Source organism: Danio aesculapii, chromosome 25, assembly GCF_903798145.1.
Source record: "Danio aesculapii chromosome 25, fDanAes4.1, whole genome shotgun sequence".
Lineage (NCBI taxonomy): Eukaryota > Metazoa > Chordata > Actinopteri > Cypriniformes > Danionidae > Danio > Danio aesculapii.
The window spans coordinates 4,989,505-5,005,477 of record NC_079459.1 but is presented as its reverse complement, the minus strand read 5'-3'; the positions used below and the strand labels follow the sequence as shown (position 1 = coordinate 5,005,477).

The window sequence follows — 15,973 nt, the reverse complement described above, 5'->3', positions numbered from 1 at the left end:
GCTTTGCAATAGTATATTTGTACATTAGATTAGTCAGTACTAAAGCCAAATCTGAAGCTAATCTAATAAAAAAAAAAACTTATGATCATGGTCCAAAATTAGAACCTCCACATTTATGTGTTAGGAAAAAATATTAAACCAAAAATTTAAAAAGAGAAACAAAAAAATTTGTTTCATTTTGTAGTTTGTAATTTATTTTTCCAATATTTTGCATAAATTTAAATGTATTATCTTTCTATTTCTTAATATTTAGGATATTATAGAATATATAATATTATTTTAATAAATATGTCCTTGTAATAAATCTGTTTTCTTCAAATGCTCCAAAATGACCAAGATTCACTGAGAAATAGATAAAAGTATTCATTTTCTCATTTATGCTGAGCACTGTAGATCTGAACCTCATTGCCTCTTAGATCTTGAGCTGTTGTGAAAAATATTTTGAGAAAATGATTCTGAGATTTTGAGAATGCATTCTCAAAATAGCGCCACCCAGCTGGTCAGGCTGGGAGATGACCTGCTAAAACCAGCTTGACCAGCCTAGCCAGTCTGGGAGCCCAGCCAAAACCAGCTATGTCCAGCTTTAACCAGGCCTTAAACCATTTTCCAGTCTGACCAGCTAAGACCAGGCTTGAAATGGCTGGAAACCAGCCTGGAAATGGCCAAAACCCCTCTAAAACCAGGCTGGTCAACCAGCTAAAACCAGCCAACCAGCCTGGGCTGGTTTAAGCTGGATTTTTCATCAGGGTTCTTATGAGTTGCTGTACAACCTAGTTAAAAAGTCCCTAATTGCTATAGCAGGGAAATAGGAATCGTACTAATTAAGGAACCTATCTTCACTAGAGTCATTTCATGGCAAATCAAATGTCGTCACGTTTTCTCGTCCTCTCTAAGTGGAGTAGACGCTAACAGCATTACCACAGGTTTAGCTGTAAGTGTGGATTAATCAGACGATGCTGATTTGGGGTCAGTGGATAGACTCAAATTGCCTCTGTCAGGCCTTTCGCTTTCATCCCACTCCACTGTCTCCTGTTTCAGGGTCAGGGGATGTGAAGTACGTCATGCACAGTCACTCTGTGAGAACCAACTCTTTGTTCCCCTCGTGTAGACACTGATCACGACTGTTGACGGATGCTGCCCTTCTCTTCTGAACTGAGACCAGCTTTAGGGATTTTCTTACGCCAGTTAAGGTTAAATGTGGATGAGGAGTGCAGAGCTGAGATCAGTACAGCAAGGTGGCTTCCACCCGGAAACTAGTAGCCGATCTGCTGCACTTGCGGTGATCTCATTGCGGAGGGTGAGGTTTCCCCCTCACCGAGCTTGACACTATTTCCCCCGTTGGCTTATTGAAAGGTCTGTTTCCTCTCCAGTGCTCTTGGTGTAGTGTTCATGGACGTATCCTCATCTGCAATGTGACACCTTGTAGAACCTGCCCCTTTTGTGCTGTTCAGGGATCAGTCCTTGATGGAGACAAGCAAGTTACTTTCATATTATCATTTATTTATTTATTTTATTTGTTTGTTTATTTAACAGGGACAATACACTTGACATCGTTATACAAAGACAACCAATGCCGTGTACATAGGCTATATAGCATAAAGCTAATTTGCAGTCCTCATCTCTGGTTAAGCTTTACATAAAAAAGTAAATACACATCTACAAATAAATGATAATACAACTAACATGTATATACACAGCCATAAACATAAGATGTGGGTCAATCTGCACACTAAAGAAAAATGTAGACCCGACTAACCTGAATGAATCATACTTAAAGTTATTCACTCAGGGGCCACTTTATTCGGTACACCTGTCCAACTGCTCGTCCATCTCTAGGGTTTACAGAGAATGGTCCGAAAAAGAGAAAATATCCAGTGAGCGGCAGTTCTGTGGGCGCAAATGTCTTATTGATGCCAGAGGTCAGACGAGAATCTGTTTTCAGCTGATAGAAAGGCAACAGTAACTCAAATAACCACTCGTTACAACCGAGGTCTGCAGAAGAGCATCTCAGAACACACAACATGTCCAACCTTGAGGCGGATGGGCTACAGCAGCAGAAGACCAACACTGGGTGCCACTCCTGTCAGATAAGAACAGGAAACTGAGGCTACAATTCACACAGGCTCACCAAAATTGGACAATAGAAGATTGGAAAAACGTTGCCTGGTCTGATGAGTCTTTATTGCTGCGGAGACATTCGGATGGTCGGGTCAGTATTTGGCATCAACAATAGGAAAGTATGGATCCATCCTGCCTTGTATCAATGGTTCAGGCAGGTGGTGTAATGGTGTGGGGGATATTTTCTTGGCACACTTTGGGCCCATTAGTACCAATTGAGCATCGTGTAAACGCCACAGCCTACCTCAGTATTGTTTTATGACCTTTATGACCACAGTGTACCCATCTTCTGATGGCTACTTCCAGCAGGATAACGCACCATGTCATAAAGCGAGAATCATCTCAACTGCTTCTTGAACATGACATTAGGTTCACTGTACTCAAATGGCCTCCACAATCACCAGATCTCTCAATCCAATGGATCACCTTTGAGATGTTGTAGAACAGGAGATTCACATCATGGATGTGCAGCCGACAAACCTGCAGCCACTGCGTGATGCCATCATGTCATTATGGAGCAAAATCTATATATTTCCAGTACCTTGTTGAATCTATGCCATGGAGGATTGAGGCAGTTCTGAAGGCAAAAGGGGGTCCAACCTGTACAAGTTAGGTGTACCTAATAAAGTGGCCGGTGAGTGTATATTATTAGTTACTGTAATTTGAATGTTAATAGTTACATTATAATATTACAGTCTCTGAAATGCAATGCGTTACATTACTTTTGTATTACGTTTAAGTTACTTATTACCCCAAAATAACCACAAAAGCATGAGTACATTTCCAAACATTCATTTTGTCATTAAACGTAATTATTCAGTGAACCACTTAAACAGTAGGAAAGGTGTTAAGTATAAGATCAACAGAACATTATCAGACTTCAGCAGTAGTTCTCACTAACTTGTCTGCAAGTTATGCGACTGGATTTGCAGTATTAGAGTATTAGACTACAGTTTCTATTTGTGTGTTGAGGTTTATAGACTTACAAGTACAAACATATTTTGTTACATTAATAAATTATGACAAACACCGGATTGGAGATTACCCTTACTTCTTTGCTGATTTTGACAGCAATTTAACTGACAAGCTTTCTAAAATCCGGCGATACCTCCCACAATGGTAAACAGACATACTATTCTACACATTATTTTTACTCTATTTTATTTATTTATTTATTTTCAGTCCCACTTTATATAAACTGGCCTTAACTACATACGCTGAAAATACATAATTACATCATTAATTACACTGTTGACCATCCCTTAAACCTTAATCCACCCTTAAACCCATACACCAAACCTGTTCCTAACTCTCCCCCATCCCACCTCAAGAGCACCAGAAGTGTTCTGCAATACGCTATAAACACAGGAAGTGCATTGTATTTATTTTCTGATGGACGTACTTAATACAAAGTAGGACTGTTAACATTAATATACTACAATAATCGCATCATATTTATAGTGCAATACTCCCAGCACTGGTCCTTGCTACTAAAATTCAGCCTCTTGCTGTTGCACCAGTAATGCAAGACCTTGTCTGAGATCAGGCTTACGGAGCGCTTCTGTCCAGACCCTCAGGGGTATGAAGTTACCAATCCTGCTAATCTGCCGGGTGTTGTCCTGACTAAGACACACAAACACGCTGCTGTAAATCTGGTAAGATGGCTCTTAATTAAATGTGCTGCAACACAAGACAGCCAGAGAGCACAGTGCGTTTGCATACTTGTGGAGCCAGTGCTATTGGCTGACAGATGGCTGTCCAAGATCCAAGGCTTCATTCCACTTTGGCTCTACTATTGCTTTGCGGAGCCATCCAGAATGGTCATTGGTGGATGAGACGTTTGGACAGTCGTCTTCCTTGCTAAGAGTCTCAACTTCCCCTGGATCTGCTTGATTAGTCTGGGGTTTGTCACTTTTGTCCTTACCTCGCCTCTACAGCCATATCTCTCCACATTCCAGATATACTGCCTGCGAAAAAATGCTTTACTTACTTAGATTTTTGGTCTTGTTTCTAGTCCAAATGGCTAAAAAATTTTTAAATCAAGAAGCATTTTCTAGACAAGCAAAACATATTGTCATGTTTTAAGAAATAGTGTGGAAATGCCAATGGGGTAAGGAAAATAGTCTTGTTTTAAGAGGAAAAACAAGGTTATTTTGCTTACCCCGTTGGCAGATTTTGATGCTTGTTTTAAAGTACACATGAAATCAAAGCTAATCATCTTGATTTTGTTAGTTCACATTGCTAGTTTTATGGTGAACAATTTATCTTATTCATTCAAGAAAAAAAAACATTGTTTGCCCTTGTAATCTAAAATTGAAATCTAAAACTGCACTTCCAGTTTGTCGGATTATGGCTCCTTTCACACAGTGATACCGGTAAATATCCAGAAAATTTCCGGAGTAACTTCACCGGTAAATTCAAAAACTGTTCACACAGACACCGAATTTTTCCGCAAAAGACCATTCACACATCCATTCCAAAATACCGGTATATTCTGACATCATTAACCAGAAATGAGCTCTAAATTCTCTTAAAAGTAATCTTAAAATCTCTGAAGTGGTCAGGCTTTTGTTGATGGTTTCACTTTTATTTAAAGCTTTAGCATTCATGCAGCTGCTTTGTCCCAGAGACATCCAAAGGCAGAAGCGTAAACCGCAGCTAAATGTTTACACACTTGATTACATTACTAATTCTGTGGATGGATAAGTATTGTGAACAACTTCGATGAAAACATATGGAGGAAGACTTTCAAATGTCGAGATGTACAAAACGTGTGTGTGCTGGCGCTCACCGGAGCACTTCTTTACGTGCACATGCGTCAAGCAACTGAAGCAGAGCTTGAAGGGAAACAAACAGCGATTGATTATAAACGTTTTATACGAAATTCTTCCCACAGTTGGCATTCAGATGGAACATAGAAACGTTATCTGACTAACATCTAGCAGCTAAATGTGTCTGGGAAAATATTCCAAGGCTTTTGTTTTCATAAACAGCGCAGATGTGAATGCGTCTGAATGTTCTGAAGTAGATGTTTCACGTCAGCACGTTCTAAACGTGAACGCTCTCTATCAGGCAATTTTCCTTCTGCGTTCACACAGCGCAGCATTCCAGCAAATAACCGGTAATGTTACAACCGCACTTTCTGGAAAATTGCCAGAACAAATTTACCAGTATTTTCAAAAAGGGCCTGTTCACACATGATCCCTTTCCGAGAAATTGTCTGTATGTGTGAAAGGGGCTTATGTCTTGGTATTGGTATTGGTATTGGGCGTGGCTACCATACTTAACCACACCCCTCCAACTGTCAGTTTTGACAACAAACAGAAATGGTGAGGAGGAGGAGTCTGTTAGATTGTAATAACTCTCCACAAACCCTTTTCTTGATCTTTCTGAATGAAATACCCACGTTACTACATCCAATCAGCTCGCAGTAGAAAAAACAAGCCACGCCCACAGTTTTCTCATTTAATATTACTTTCTCTAGGAACTGAGTCACAATACGAAAGAATAAAAATGGTCGCAGCTTCTAATTTATGCAGACTTTAAGGAAAAACTGACTACATTTTGGTGTATTATTTGCTGTCTCTCATTTCTATACAGTCTATTTTAGGGCTGGGCGGTTAATCAAAAACTAATCTACATTCAGAACTATAATCGATCTAAATTTTCCAGCTAATTTTTTTCGATTACTTTCCCTACCGCGTGTGAAGTCATGTGACACAAGGTTGATTTATGCTTCTGCGTCGTGTGTGCGCTTATGGTCCGGCACAGCCTTCGCAAGTCTCAAAAATGTAACTACACATCGCAACGACGCATGGCACAAGCTCTGTGATTAGTCGGCATGATATCGATGACGAGTGTGGGCGGCGACCCAGAGATCCCTTGAGACGGCATGTTTACCGTTACATTAAAATTATTATTTACATAAAATATTTGGTACAGAAGGTGCAAAAAATGCACTGTTTAAAATATTATTTACAGGATATGTGAGAGTTATTTTATTTGGAAGAGATGTAGCTAATTTTCGACTTTTAATATGAAAAACATTAAAAATAGTTTATTATTTGTCACATCCTGTTTTACCCAATTCTCTATGTAGCTTTTATTTACAAATTCTATATGTCTGTTTGTTACAATAGCAACACGGTGGCTCAGTGGTTAGCACTGTTGCCTCACAGCAAGAAGGTCGCTGGTTCGAGTCCCGGCTGGGCCAGTTGGCATTTCCGTGTGGAGTTTGCATGTTCTCCTCGTGTTGGCGTGGGTTTCCTCTGGGTGCTCCGGTTTCCCAACAGTCCACAGACATGCACTATAGGTGAATTGAATAAACTAAATTGGCCATAGTGTACGTGTGTGAATGAATGTGTATGGGTGTTTCCCACTACTGAGTTGCGGCTAGAAGGGCATCCGCTGCATAAAACATATGCTGAAATAGTTGGCGGTTCATTCCGCTTTGGTGACCTCTGATAAATAAGGGACTAAGCCGAAGGAAAATGAATGAATCAATGAATGTTTGTTACTTTCTATACCCATAATAATACACCCTTGCTCATTTCTTTCCTTCTCCTGTATCTCTACTCTGTTTCTTTCTCTTCTGATATCCAGACTCTGATTGCAGGCTCAGAAGTGTAAAGTCTGTGCGATCTCTCCTCATACGTTTGACCGCAGCCACCCTCGCTGTGTCTCCAATGTTCATTTCTGTTCCTCCTTGGCCGAATGTTACCAGTTAAGCCCCTTAGGCATGCTTCACAGATGCGGCTTGCTTTTCGTTATTTATATCAGAATGGACAGGCTCTGGTCTAGTGAGTAAGTCTAGAAGCCTTGGGGACCAGATATCCCACAATCCACCCTGTTGTTCTGGGTCTTCGGATTCTGTGGTATAAGCAAGAAACCAGCATTAGCTAAAGTTTAGTTTCAGAAAGTGATGTTTAGCAAAACTCTGCGAATGTTAGTGATACTCTGGGTGTTCTGTTTTATTTATGGTTGTTGTTGCTATTATTATTCATTTATTTGATTATTTCATTCGGCTTAGTCCTTGATTTATCAGGGGTTGCCACAGAAAAATAAACTGCAACTACTCTGGTATGTTTTACGCAGCGGATGCCCTTCCAGTCGCGACCAGAACAAAATTATTATTATTACTGTTATATGCTGCACGGTGACGCAGTGGGTAGCACGATCGCCTCACAGCAAGAAGGTCACTGGTTCGAGCCTCAGCTAGGTCAGTTGGCATTTCTGTGTGGAGTTTGCCTGTTCTCCCCATGTTTGCGTGGGTTTCCTCCAGGTGCTCCGGTTTCCCCCACAGTCCAAACACATGCAGTCCAAAGTGTGAACGAGAGTGTATGGGTGTTTCCCAGTGATGAGTTGTGGCTGGAAGGGCATCCGCTGGCTAAAACATATGCTGGATAAGTTGGCGGTTCATTCCGCTGTGGTGACTCCAGATTAATAAAGGGACTAAGCCGAAAAGACACTGAATGAATGAATTATTATTATTATTATTATTATTATTATTATTATTATTATTATTATTATTATATACTACTGATAATAATAATAATAAAATACTACTTATTTTCACTAGTTATTTGTTTAGATAAAAAAAATTGCATTTATAATATTGCCCAATAACCAAATTGAAATAGTTTTCTTCACCATTTCTTCTCTTCAGGTCTCTGGGTGTCTTTGACAACAAGCGTCAGGACCCGACTGGTTTGACAGCGCTCCTGCAGAGCACAGATCTGGTTGGTGTCCTTCACATGCTGTACTGTATCCTGCTGCACAGCGCCCCTCCTGAGCCTCTGTCCGGCGGCCCCGCGGGCCCCCAGGGGCCTTACAGCGCCACTGTCATCCAGGTGGCCCTGCAGGGGCTGCGCTTCCTCAACACCTTCTCTTTGCTGGACCTCTCAGCATTCCAGGTATTTGTTAACCCTGTAAATCTGCATTGTGTGTAATGAAGGATTTAAGGCCTAGTTAGGGGCCGTTCACATATCACGTCTAAAAGCGGGTGGTCTACACTGAAAAAAATTAAGTCTGCAAAATTGTTGCAAACTATTTATGTGTGTTGAATTTAAGCAAACAAATTATATTGTTATTATATTATTTGGTTGGAACATTGGTTGGTTGGTTGGTTCGTATATTGATTGATTGGTTCTGTTGATTGATACGTTGGTTGGTTGATACATTGGTTGGTACTGTATGTTGGTTGGATCATTGGTTGGTTGGTACATTGGTTGGTATGATGGTTGGTAGTATGTTATTTGGTTGGTTGGAACATTGGTTGATTGGTTGGTAGGTAGTACACTGGTTGGTTGGTTGGTTGGTTGGTTGGTTGGTTGGTTGGTAGTTAATTGGTTGATTGGTAGTACATTGGTTGGTTGGTACATTGATTGGTTGGTTCATACGTTGATTGATACGTTGGTTGATTGATACGTTGGTTGGTTGGTGCATTGCTTGGTTGGTTGGTATGATGGTTGGTAGTATGTTGTTTGGTTGGTTGTAACATTGGTTTGTTGGTTGGTAGTTCATTGTTTGGTTGGGTGGTACATTGATTGGTTGATTCATACGTTGATTGATTCGTTGGTTGGTTGCTACATTGGTTGGTTGGTTTATACTTTGGTTGGTTGGTTGGTTGGTTGGTATGTTGCTTGGTTGGTTGGTATGATGGTTGGTAGTATGTTGTTTGGTTGGTTGTAACATTGGTTTGTTGGTTAGTAGTACATTGGTTGGTAGTTCATTGTTTGTTTCGTGCAGCTCTAGTCCAAATCCACTTTTGCTATTTTAAGGATGGAAAAATATGCTCTGTGCCCCGGCGCATGGTCTAACAGGGTTGTACTTATTCTGTTAATGAGTTATGGGTGTGTTTTGCGCATATGATTTTGTGCATTAAACCAATCAGAGTCTCATCTCTCATTCCCTTTCAGTTGTATAGCGTCATGGCACATTTGCTATTTACATGGCGGACTTTGTAGGTGGAAAAACTGAACACTTCACTAGCGAGAAAACAGTTAAAGAGCATCTGCAGCACGAGAATAAAGAACGAGCCTCTTCTATTCGGCCTCTTTACTTTCTCTTTACTTTACCTCTTTACTCCTTCATATTCGTGGATAAGGAAACAGTGTTGTACGCACTTCACTGAAGAAATCCATTAGCCTACATATTTATTTTATTTTTTAAGCACAAAGAAACAAAGTGTGGTCAAGTGTGGTCGAGTTATATCCAAACACATGTCCTATTCTTATACGCAGACGTCTCGAAAACCCAGCAGGTGGACAAATCTAAACTTGTTTTTATTAAAACAATTATAAATATGCATATAGTAAAAAATACAGCTAATAATAATAATAATAATAATAATAATAACAATAATAATATAATATAATATAATATGCAAATTGTCATGAATAAACTGAAAAAAGCCCCCTAACATGAAGGCATGGAGGTAGTGGTTTTCATATTTATGTAGAGATTAATAAATAACTTAATCCTTTATTTTTTTCATATGTAAAGATATTTCTGTGTTGCTGTACATCCTGTGTATATTAAGCAATGTGTAAGGGTTTTAGACCAGAACACAAGTGAGTCCACAAAGTGGCACTAATGGATTTGCTGTTTAAAAAACATGGTGCAAAACGTGAAAAATTAGGGTTGCGCTGGCCTGAAAATAGCAACAAATCACGTCAAACATGTCTTGCGTCTTATTGCGCCGATCGTTTGATAAGGCCCATCGTGTTCCTTTACATCACAACTAGGACACATTTTAACTTTCCTAGATAAACCAAAACGCTACACTCTGAATATTTGTAGCTTTTTAGAGCCCAACTAAGTGCACACAGAAGAAAGACACTGTCTCAAGTGTTTTATAGAGTCCAGAAGACCGTGTTTACCTTCTGAAAAGTGCCGCAGCCGTCTGCTCGCGTGATTGATAATCTATTGCTCTAGTTGTGTTTACAATCTGTGATATCCTGCCTCTTTGATTCAAAGCTCTGCTGAAGATGCTTGAATGTAAGATCTTCTTCTTCTTCGTGGTATGCTGTCCATCCTGTTAGAGCACTTCAGCTCTCTGAATCCGCCCCGTCTGCCTAAAATAATGCAACACAGCTTGTTTTTGTTTTGCCTTCAATGTATTCAGACCACCGGTTTAGCCTTCAGCTAACGGCAGATATGCGCGTCTCTCAGACAGACGCTCTGAATGTTTGGTGAAAGCAATAAAATGCTCTTGGGCTTTCATAAATGGTCTCGTTTGTACGTCTGCGCGCACAAATGAGGGCGTAAAGATGTAACCCTAATGGTCTGAATGCCCCCAGAGCCACTGGTAAGGATATCAGCGTTTCTTCACAGAACAAAGTTAACTGGGTGGATGTAAACACACCTGACCTCTGACCTCAGGCCAGTCATGTTGAAAGCTGGGGGTGAGTAATGCGGATGGAGAGTGGCGGGACGTGCACAGGCTCTGCTCGTACTTCAGTCAGCCTGATAAAAACACTGAGCCGCTATCGCTCGGCTAAATCATCATGTAAACACCTAGGTGTGGACAAGTAGGGCGAGAAACTTATGGATTACTTTTGTTTGAGATCCCCTAGTTTCTCAAAAATATTTAAAATAGTGTGGATTTTTCTCATTTCGTTCTTTGTAATTGAGGTACTATTGGTGAACAAATAGTAATGGCTGTTCTACTAACTTCATGGAATAGTTCACCCAAAGAAAATGCCGTTTTTGTTCATTTACTCACTCTTAGGACATTCAAGATCTTAAGCTGAAAATGTAGTTGGTGATTCATTCAATCTTAAAAATTGTTCCAAAACTAAATCAATCCACAGAAATGGAAATAAAATGTAAAAAAATGATAAAGTCTGTACAATATGTAAATAATAGCGTGAAGATGGTGAAGCAGTTACACCTCGGCTGTGCTTTATTTTTGAATAATAAACGGAGTTATTAATTCTGCTTCTACTATTGTTACCATACCTCAAGTATTTTGGTTTGTTTTGATGTGATTTTTGACTGTTGTAGCTGTGAAAACCGTAGTGATGTGGAACTGAAAAGGGGTCAAAACCTGCCTGGGTCGACTTAACAGTGTGTAAATGTATACATGTGTATATACAGTTGAAGTCAGAATTATTAGCCCCCCTGTTTATTTTTTTTCCCCAATTTCTGTTTTACGGAAAGATTTTTTCAACATAATAGTTTTAATAACTCATTTATAATAAGTGATTTATTTGATCTTTGTCATGATGACAGTAAATAATATTTTGCTAGATATTTTTCAAGACACTTCTATACAGCTTAAAGTGACATTTAAAGTCTTAACTAAGTTAATTGGTTAACTAGGCAGGTTAGGGTAATTAGGCAAGTTATTGTATAACGATGGTTTGTTATCCATATTTCAAACAACTTGATACTAGAAATCAATTCAATTCAATTCACCTTTATTTGTATAGCGCTTTTACAATGTAGATTGTGTCAAAGCAGCTTCACATAAAAGGTCATAGTAAATTGGAACAGTGTAGTTCAGTTTTCAGTGTTTCAGTTCAGTTTAGTTCAGTTCAGTGTGGTTTAATAATCACTACTGAGAGTCCAAACACTGAAGAGCAAATCCAACGACGCGCAGCTCTACAGATCCCGAACCATGCAAGCCAGTGGCGACAGCGGAGAGGGAAAAAACTTCACTAATGGCGGAAGTGAAGAAAAAAACCTTGAGAGAAACCAGACTCAGTTGGGCATGATCATTTTAATTTCTCCGCTGGCCAAACGTCTTGTGCAGAGCTGCAGTCTCAGCGGCGGAGGCTGGAAGCTGGCCTCAGTGAAGACTCGTCTGTCCCTGGAGCATCACAGGAATCAGTCTCATGTTCTCCACTCCTCCATGACCACCACAGTAGCTGCTCAGGATACGGCCTGGTCCAGGATATGGAAACCTTGGGATCATCTCGTCGTTGGTCTTGGATCGAATCGGTGACTCTGCATAGTCTGAGGGCCTCGGGAAGAGTATCCCCAGGTGGAAATGGAGAATGAAGAGAATAATTAACGTAGCTGCTGTTCATAGTGTATATCAACAAGATGCAGAAACCTGTGTGGAAACCCGCTAAGTGGTGCACTGAGTGTATGCTTTACTGAACAGATAGGTCTTTAATCTAGTTTTGAATTGGGAGAGTGTGTCTGAGCCTCGGACGTTATCAGGAAGGCTATTCCAGAGTTTAGTAGCTATAAATGAGAAGGCTCGACCTCCTTTACTCGACTTAGCTATTCTAGGTACTACCAGAAGCCCTGAGTTATGAGATCTTAAAGAGCGAGTTGGATTGTAGCGAGACAGAAGGTTGGTTAGATAAACAGGAGCTAGATTATTTAAAGCTTTGTAGGTAAGAAACAATATTTTAAATTCAATACGAAACTTAACAGGCAGCCAGTGTAAGGAGGATAAAATTGGGGTGATGTGATCAAATTTTCTAGACCTGGTAAGAACTCTGGCAGCTGCATTTTGTACTAATTGAAGTTTGTTAATAGAGGATACTGGGCAGCCAGCAAACAGTGCATTACAGTAGTCCAGCCTAGAAGTCATAAAAGAATCATTAAAGAAATATAACGATTAAAGAAATACAACATTAAAGAAATGCAACGATAGTAGTAAAAAGTAAAATATACTACAGAATTTACTACAGTTGATCAGTTCACTATAGCTAATACTACACTATATCATAGCATTCATTAACAAATTTTGTAAATACTGTAATATATACAGTATAATACACTTTACTATAGTATACGATTCAAAAATACTATAGTATTTACAGTTAATTTCAGTGTCTTTTTTTCATGTTAGAAAGTATCTGAGCTTTTTAGTAGTTTTATTATAATCAATAAACGAAATAATGCTATTTTTAAAAAATAGATATTGTCTTACATTTTTTCAAATTGACATTTGCGTAGAAAATCATCATTCAAACATTTAATCATTCTACAACCTAACAGCAGGGATTCTCCCATGTTGGTTTTATGCTGCACTTGCGAATCAAACAGAGCGTCTGTAGTGAAGCAAAGTCTCGCTCCTATCACGTGTGCTGAGATTTTCAGGTATTGTTGTTTGTGCTTGTTTAAACTCTCCGTCCCAGAACACTCTCCTGCCCAGCAGAACATGTCAGTAGTTTCAACGCTGACCCTGAGGCGCTCAGTCATGTTGACATGTTTAATAAATACTGTCTCTAGACCAGCAGATAGCATCTCTTTAGTTGAGGGAATTGGGGGTCTTGTGATGGGACTACCGATTCAAGAACCAAATCCACCTTCACTGGCCCTCATCGGCTTGTAGATCGAGATCGCCTCCTGATGAGAAAACTCTTATTACATTCTTTAGCAAAACAGTAAATAGATATATTTTTTTAAGTGTGTTTATGTTCATATGATGAAGTCAACTTTGTTACGCTTTTATGGATATTAAGTTTCATGCTGTTGAGTTGTTGCCTCCTCAACAAAAACAAATTATTAATTGCCTGAAACAAGTTGTCAGTAAATGAACAAAAAATAAATCGTTTTTCTGCACAAACCCGTGTACAGTCATGTGAAAAAGTTAAGAGAGTATATTGAAAATTATAGCTTTCCGTATAAGGAAGTAATGATGAATAAATATGTGGTCCTTGGCTGGTCTATGAGTAATGAATTGAAAAATGAATTGATCGATTGATTGATTGATACGTTGGTTGGTTGGTAAGTTGGTTGGTACGTTGGTTGGTATGTTGGTAGGTTAGTTTATTGTTTGGTTGTTAGAAATGTTGCTTGGATCATTGGTTGATTGGTTGGTTGGTACATTGGTTGGTTAGTTGATAAGTTGTTTGGTTGATAGTATGTTGTTTGGTTGATTGGAATGTAGGTTGGTACGTTGATTGATATGTTGGTAAATTGTTTGATTGGTATGCTAGTTGGTTGGTATGCTGGTTGGTTGGGTGATATGTTGATTGATACGTTGGTTGGTAAATTGTTTGGTTGGTATGTTAGTTGGTTGGTTGGTACATTATTTGGTTGGTTGGTAAGTTGTTTGGTTGGTTGGTTCGTTGGTTGATTGGTATGTTGTTTTGTGGATTTGTTGGTTGGTACGTTATTTGGTTGGTTGGTATATTGGTTGGTTGGTTGGTACTTTGGCTGGTTGGTTGGTTGGTATGTTTGGTTGGTTGGTACGTTGGTTGGTTGGTTGGTAAGTTGTTTGGTTGGTTGGTACGCTATTTGATTGGTTGATTTATTGGTTGGTTGGCATGTTGTTTTGTTGGTTGGTATGTTGGTTGGTAAGTTGTTTGGTTGGTATATTGGTTGGTTGGTACGTTAATTGGTTGGTTGGTATGTTGGTTGGTACGTTGGTTGGTTGGTTGGTTGGTAAGTTGTTAGGTTGGTTGGTACACTATTTGGTTGGTTGATTTATTGGTTGGTTGGCATGTTGTTTGGTTGGTTGGTATGTTGGTTGGGAAGTTGTTTGGTTGGTTGGTAAGTTATTTGGTTGGTTGGTACATTGGTTGGTTGGTTGGTACGTTGGTTGGTTGGTTGGTTGGTTGGTATGTTATTTGGTTGGTTGGTATATTGGTTGGTTGGCTGGTTGGTATGTTATTTGGTTGTTGGTATGTTGGTTGGTAAGTTGTTTGGTTGGTTGGTACACTATTTGGTTGGTTGATTTATTGGTTAGTTGGTATGTTATTTGGTTGGTTGGTATATTGGTTGGTTGGCTGGTTGGTATGTTGGTTGGTAAGTTGTTTGGTTGGTTGGTTGGTTGGTACGCTATTTGGTTGGTTGATATATTGGTTGGTTGGTATGTTGTTTGGTTGGTTGTTTTATTGGTTGGTACATTGGTTGGTTGGTTGGTGCGTTATTTGGTCGGTTGGTTGATTGGTTGGCTGGTTGGTATGGTGTTTGCTTGGTTGGTAAGTTGTTTGCTTGGTTGGTACATCGGTTGATTGATTGGTTGGTACATTGTTTGGTTAATTGGTATGAAGGTTGGTAAATTGTTGGTTGGTTGGTAATTTTTTTGGTTGATTGGTATGTTGGTTGGTTGGTACGTTATTAAGTTGGTTAATGTATTAGTTGGTTGGTATGATGTTCGGTTGGTTGGTACATTGGTTGTTGGTTTACGTTGGTTGGTATGTTGTTTGGTCGGTTGATAAATTGGTCGGTTAGCTGGTTGGTTGGTATGTTGTTTGGTTGGTTGGTATGTTGGTTGGTTGATTGGTACATTGTTTGGTTAGTTGGTATGATGGTTGGTATGTTATTTGGTTGGTTGGTAGATTGGTTGGTAAGTTGTTTGGTATGTTGGTTGGTTGGCATGTTGATTGGTTGGTAGTGTTTTTCGGTTGGTTGATACTTTGGTTGGTATGTTTGTTCAATCATTATTTCATTTGTGTATTATACTGTTCAGTTGTTTTGTTTACTCATTTCATTGGTTCCATTCATTAATTTTAATCAATTGATTACTAGTCTGCTTCTTTGAATTCAAAACACGGTGTTTTGATTATTGTTTTTGTGGATAAATCGAGTGATTCAGCTTTTCACATTCGAGCTGTGAGTGTCAATTTCAAATACAAATAAGTTTTCACGTTCAGATTTGAAAGCTCTCAAATTTTGCTACTGACTGATTTACTGTCATATAAATGTGCGTGTGTTTTATGACATATCAGGACACAAATGTATATAATGACATGGTTATAACACCAGTATTATAAGGAGATGGTGAATTACGAAGACACTGCTGATGTCCTCATTTTCAAAAGACATAAATCATACAGAATACGTTTTTTTCAGAAAGTTAAACTTAAACTAAAGGTTAAATTGTGTCCCCACAATTGACAAAACCAATCTGTGTGTGCGTTGTGTGCAGGGTGTTTTAGGAGCG

The 15,973-nt window shown here is 39.2% G+C and overlaps 1 protein-coding gene across 4 annotated transcripts in view; it reads left to right on the top strand.

Moving 5' to 3' along the window:
- The window catches only part of scaper (S-phase cyclin A-associated protein in the ER), a 224,170-nt gene that overhangs the window by 171,260 nt on the left and 36,937 nt on the right, over nucleotides 1-15,973 (top strand). For all 4 annotated transcript variants that reach the window (XM_056451356.1, XM_056451357.1, XM_056451358.1 and 1 more), the window contains 2 exons: nucleotides 7,784-8,030; nucleotides 15,959-15,973. The exon at nucleotides 15,959-15,973 is cut by the window's right edge and continues 135 nt beyond it. In XM_056451356.1, coding sequence (XP_056307331.1) covers nucleotides 7,784-8,030; nucleotides 15,959-15,973 — 262 coding nt within the window. The remainder of the gene's footprint in view (nucleotides 1-7,783; nucleotides 8,031-15,958) is intronic.